Source organism: Thalassophryne amazonica, chromosome 1 (genome assembly GCF_902500255.1).
Source record: "Thalassophryne amazonica chromosome 1, fThaAma1.1, whole genome shotgun sequence".
NCBI lineage: Eukaryota > Metazoa > Chordata > Actinopteri > Batrachoidiformes > Batrachoididae > Thalassophryne > Thalassophryne amazonica.
This window is the reverse complement of record NC_047103.1, coordinates 7,899,494-7,905,493: the sequence shown is the minus strand read 5'-3', so window position 1 is coordinate 7,905,493 and position 6,000 is coordinate 7,899,494. Positions and strand designations below refer to the sequence as shown.

At 40.6% G+C, this 6,000-nt stretch overlaps 1 protein-coding gene across 1 annotated transcript in view; it reads left to right on the top strand.

Annotated features, from left to right (window-relative positions):
• The window catches only part of march6 (membrane-associated ring finger (C3HC4) 6), a 38,365-nt gene extending 36,619 nt beyond the window's left edge, over window positions 1-1,746 (top strand). The window contains exons 23-25 of the mRNA XM_034159495.1: window positions 841-973; window positions 1,092-1,227; window positions 1,309-1,746. Of these exons, the coding sequence (XP_034015386.1) occupies window positions 841-973; window positions 1,092-1,227; window positions 1,309-1,396 (357 nt within the window). The 3' untranslated portion in view covers window positions 1,397-1,746. The remainder of the gene's footprint in view (window positions 1-840; window positions 974-1,091; window positions 1,228-1,308) is intronic.
• Window positions 1,747-6,000: the final 4,254 nt, after the last annotated feature.

Sequence of the window (6,000 nt, the reverse complement as noted above, 5' to 3'; positions counted from 1 at the left end):
ATGTCACTGCGTGTCAATAGGTCTCATTGCTGCAACGCATCTGAATGATAATGACGAGAAGTTACATCTACAAAAAACATAATTTTACAGATACATTATCTAACTCATAAGAAGGAATGAAAATGCAGCTGTTTTACCAATCAATTACAATATATATATTATAAATAATTACCTTTGAGACAACATTCCAAATGTGTCCTCCACCACACGACACGCACGAGAGACAACCTGCAGCTGTAGATAATTTCTCTGTAATTCTGGGAGCGATGAGAGATGGTTTCATCAGCCAAGTTCTGAGAGCAAATGTGTCATCAGTTACAAAATGATTATTTTATTTCATTTTTATATAACGTGGCATCAAGTGGGTCGCATTGGCACGACAAATTGCACGGCAGTGTGGGGATCAAACTCATGTAAGTGTCAATGTGGCTTTATACTTGGGAGGATGAAGTGTACAAAGCAGCTAGTTGAGAGCTGCTTGGGAATCAGTTGGGGTTCATCAAGGTGGAGCCAAACTAGGGCAGGTGTGAGTGCAGCGTGACTGACCAAATCTTTGTTGTGTTTTTTTTTTTGTTGTTTTTTTTGATTGTTGGCTAAAATGTTACTGGTTGACCAATAATAGCTCATGTCTTGTCTCACTGCAAAAAATTAAAGGCAAATCATTTGTGGAAAGTTACTCAGTTCCAACAGTTATTTCTAGGACATCAGAAAAGTGAGACAACGTGTTTGGGGGAATTTTCTAGATGTATTTCCAAGAGACCAGCATCAGAATCTGGTACCAGCAGCCGAATATGTTGGGTTTAATCCTTGTCACAGTTACTGTAATAATAATCCTTTTAGGTTTATGCCAATGGAATTCGGAACATCGATCTCCAGTTCATCATCCGTAAACTGGCAGCTCCAGTCATTTCAGTGCTGCTGCTGTCCCTGTGCGTTCCTTATGTGATCGCTGCCGGTGTGGTGCCAGCCGTAGGTGAGCCACTTTCAGGCCAGACCAGAGTCCACACACTTCATGAAAACCAGGAAACACCTGATTGTTGCCTCCAAAAAGACTTACAGGTGGTGTGTGACTGAAGGGTTTGTCTTGGCAGGAGTTGCTCCAGAGATGGAGATTCTAATGCAGAGAAGGATCTACCCGTTCCTCCTGATGGTCGTCTCTCTTATCGGCATCTTGTCCTTCCAGATTCGACAGTTTAAACGTCTTTATGAGCACATCAAGAATGACAAGTAAGGACTTCTCAGCAGGAACACTCTGTCCTGTTTTAGGCTCCAGATGTAACCATGTGGTGATCACGTCTGTCTTTGCAGGTACCTGGTCGGCCAAAGACTCGTCAACTACGAAAGAAAATCCGGAAGAACCAGCTCAGCCCCGCCCCCCAACCCTGTTGCAGAGTAGACACATTTCACCCCGCCCCCTCGGTTTGATTTTCAGCCCCGCCCCTGGACTGTAATTGTTTTGGATCTCCTGTGGATCATAGTGGATTTGATGGCTGTAAGTCCATTGGTTGGTTTCTCTTTCATCCCCATAGAAGGCAGCACGGGAACACGTGTTGTTAACCCAGGAACCGTTTAATGACTCCCTCGCACAGTAGGAGGCAGGACGTCGCCTATGACCCACTTTGTAAAGTTCTGACTGATTTGTACATGTGTAAATACTTGGTCTTAAAAAGTAATACGGAGTAATTCAACAACCATTGTACATCTTTAAATTGTATGTATAATTTATTAAATCAAACTGACAATTTATTTGTTGTTGCATCCCCCCATGTACATATTCTACATTTGGTGGTGTATCGCCTTGTACCTCTGTGTGTGTGCCTCTGACAACCATTCACCCATTTATTGCTAAGGAAGCCTCCGGGTGGGGTGTTCTTCTGCAATGGATTTTTGGGAGACTGACTGCATGGTGGGTAAGATAGCACGCTAGCTTTTGGGTAAGCTACAAAGTTTTCACTTGCTTTACTCTTGATAGTCAAATTGTGAAGTTGTATATAAGGGAAAAGAAACAAGTTAGGGACTTAAACTTATTGGGTCATTCCATGTCAGTTCAACAAGGGCCTCATGAGTGTGATGTTGTGCGATGTGCCTGTTGTGTGATGTGCCTGTTCTGCAAAGCAGAAGTTCTCTTGTTGCATCGTCTAAGTCTGTGATGGGCTTGACCCCTTGTTTCCTACAAGAAACCATGAAATTGAAAAGTGTTATTCCAAAACATTACATAACTCTGACAAGACTGATCAATACGAATAGAAAAACTGCATTCAGTGTTTATTGGTCTGTTTAAAGAAATTTGAAATGTAGATCATCAAAGTATTTACCTGCAGAAAGAAGTGTGATGACATTCACTTTCATCAGACCAGAAAGAACGGAGGAAGTTGTGCAGCCATTCTTACTCCAACCAGACTGACAGCAGCAGCTTTGAACATGTCCAGACATGCAGTACCCCATTCACTGCATTGCTCATCATGCAGGTGGATATAAGCCTAGTAACCATGGAAACCTTGGGGAATCCCCCTGGCAGATCTATGTGCAGGCATTCTGGGGTGTGCCATGAATCATATGAATGCAGTGTGCACACAATTAAAATGAAATTGTCATTTCAGCACTAGTACATACTAATACATTCGCGAGTGCACAAATTAGCCATAATTGGATGTTTAATTTAACCAGGAAGGAGTTTCAAAAAGGCGGCCATATTTATAACACATAAAGTAGATATCAATATCTTCAAAATGGAATCAGTTTGAAGAGTTTTATTGACTGCCCACGTGAGCTTTTCTTCTAATAAATTTCAACCACAAAATGCTTTTTTCAGATTTCAGAGGTTTCTCCCACAATAACTTCACCACAGATATGCCAAATTTACATATTTCATAGCCAGTATAGCTGGCATTAAGGAGCCAAGAAATGGAAAGGCTTCTTTGAGTGTAATGGTATGCTTCAGTGTCTCAAACATGGATGCTCACAATAGTCAATGCAATATTTTCCATAGTTTTGAGCATACTTTAGTGTTCAGAATAATAGTAGTGCTATGTGACTAAAAGATTAATCCAGGTTTTGAGTATATTTCTTATTGTTACATGGGAAACAAGGTACCAGTAGAGTCAGTAGATTCTCACAAATCCAACAAAACCAAGCATTCATGATATGTGCACTCTAAAGGCTATGAAATTGGGCTATTAGTAGTAAAAAAAAGAAAAGGGGTGTTCACAATAATAGTAGCATCTGCTGTTGACGCTACAAACTCAAAACTATTATGTTCAAACTGCTTTTTTTTAGCAATCTGCTAAAATGCTTCACTGTCTTCACTGTGAACTGTGGCTTGAATTCAGAGTTTGGGGGTCGTCTCACAAACTGTCTGCGGCCCTTGGACCCAAAAAGAACAATTTTACTCTCATCAGTCCTCAGAATATTCCTCCATTTCTCTTTAGGCCAGTTGATGTGTTCTTTGGCAAATTTTAACCTCTTCTGCACGTCTTATTTAACAGCGGGACTTTGCTGGGGATTCTTGAAAATAAATTAGCTTCACACAGGCATCTTCTAACTGTCACAGCACTTACAGGTAACTCCGGACTGTCTTTGATAATCCTGGAGCTGATCAATGGGTGAGCCTTTGAGGCCCCTCAAATATTCGTTGAAAATTGACATGGAATGACCCTATTATGAATGACTTATGTTTTGCAGCTGAGGAAATGCATTTGTTTGTGTTAAATACTAGAGGGCGTATCTGGTATATTTAGGGATTTACAGACATAGTATGTGGAAACCAGGTATAAGCAATTTAGAGTATCATGACCTTTGGTCCTGTTGGTTTACCTGAAAAAGTACAAATCAGTATCTCTATAAAATCAGATTTTGAGACTTCATCATTTATCAAAAAAGGGTTTTCCATTTAACTTCAGTTTATTAAATTTGTCCCTTTGGATTTTCCACAAAATCTTTCTGTTTAAAGCCAGCCATTATAAAGTATCTTTATTTATTTGGTATATTGCAAAATTACAGGTAACTGTATTGCTGGTAAAGTACTTATTTGAAGGTAGAGGGAATTCCACAGAAAATATTGTTTCTATGAAGTTCTCACAGACCACGTGGAGGATGGCCTGGATACACGAGGTTCAAAGTTCCTGTTGTACTCAACTGGGGGGGAAAAGCATTGGTCATGCGCAATACCTACATTTCAGAAATTTCATCTTTCAGTCAATAATAGTTTTTTGCTCAGCCAGCTATTTTCTGAACACTTGCTCCATTGAAGGGTCACAGACGGGCTGTTAACAGGAACCAGTCTGCTGGGGAAGTGTCCTGTGATGGACTGGAGTCATAGATGTTCATTCACTTCAGACGAGGGAATTGGGAATAAGCACCGTTCTGAATGGGCCTCAGGGTCGAGGACTACTTTGTCATTCTGGAGGCTTAATACTAAAACACAACTGTGTCCCAACAAGAAGGTCACAGGTTCAAAGCTTCCTGTGTCCCATTCTTGTATATCTGGAGTGATGTCAGGAAGGACATCAGCGGTAACACGTGCCAAAACAACACTGGCACCTTGAGCTAAAAATGGAAGAATAGTTTGATTTTGGAAACTACCGCTCATTGTAACTGATTCACTAGTTATCTAAGAATTGTTCCTTCACTCAGCAAGGAACCGTGTTGGACCAAAGTTCATCGTGGATTGTCCTCAGTATATCACTGGAGGTGGTGTGATTTCCTCGTCCTTTGGTGTCAGTGGAGACTTAAGGCACCGACATCAAGTGCCTCACGTGCACGGACCTCAGGACCTCCAGGCTGGGCTTAGTGGGGCCCACAAAGCCAATTCGCTCCAGATATTTCTCAATGTCCATCTTCACCGAAGTAATTTTTTGCCTTGCAGCGTATCATCAACTTGTGGAATGTTTGACTTCAGCTTGCTGCTTCCTGAGGTCAAAGAACTGAACCAGCCAACCAGCGGTTTGGGAGGAGTCTTGTTTACAACCTGGCCCACTTTCTGTTACGTAGGCGTTGAAACTGCAAACTCTGCTATACTTGTTAGGGGAGACTGGGGTGAGTTATCTTGGCTGTTAATTTACCATCAAAGACGAAGATCAAGTCGAAGTTAAAGGGCCACTGCAGAATTTTTCTGCCTTTCCTCTTTTTGATGTTTTGGGGTTAAACTTTTCATTAGGGATAAAAACGATGCCATGTAACACAAATACCATCGTGGGTTTAACAGCTGTTCAGATAACAGCATCCTCTTGCCCTGCAGACTTATGTTGTGTACCGCAGCTAGTTTGTGATGGTGTTTACATTTTATGTCAATACTGGGCCGATTAAAATAGCTTTTGTCCCCAAATGAAAACATTTAACACCAAAACATCTAAAAAAAAAAAATTCTGGATTTCCTCTTTGATTTGTCAAAGTCAGCAAAAAATGTGGGATATTGTTCCTTTGTTTTGTTTTCTCCTCTATATAGTTAAGTGTGCATGTATAGTGCCTCCACGGTGGTTACATTAATGTGCTTTGTTAGATTTTTTTGGGGGGGTCTGGCTTTGCATTTTCAGTCTTCCGGTTTATTTATCTTTTTAACTTTTCCATCTTTGGTTTTGGAGGTTCTTAAATGTTTTGTCCATTATAAGTGTGTTTTTCTTTCTTTGTTTTTTTTTTTTTTTTTTTTAACAGGGATTTCTTAAGGGTTTATTTTTAACCTGATTTCTAGTGACATTCTGTTAAGATAAAACCAGGATTTTCAGGAACATGTGGCAATTTAAACCCAGCTAAGTACAGCATTTCCTTCCCAGCAACAGTGGAAAAACTCTGATTGGAAGATAAATCAAGGCCTTCTTTATTTAACCCTTCACATCCCGCACACAGATGAACGTTTCAAGAGTTGATAGACAAATTATGAATTGATAAGTTTAAAAGCAATGACTTTGCCTCTTTAAGATTCTCAGAATTCTTTGAGACCCCCCCATGGGAGGCAGTTGTTGCGTCACATAATCAAAGGCCTGTAGGGCGTTGGCGGGCCAAACG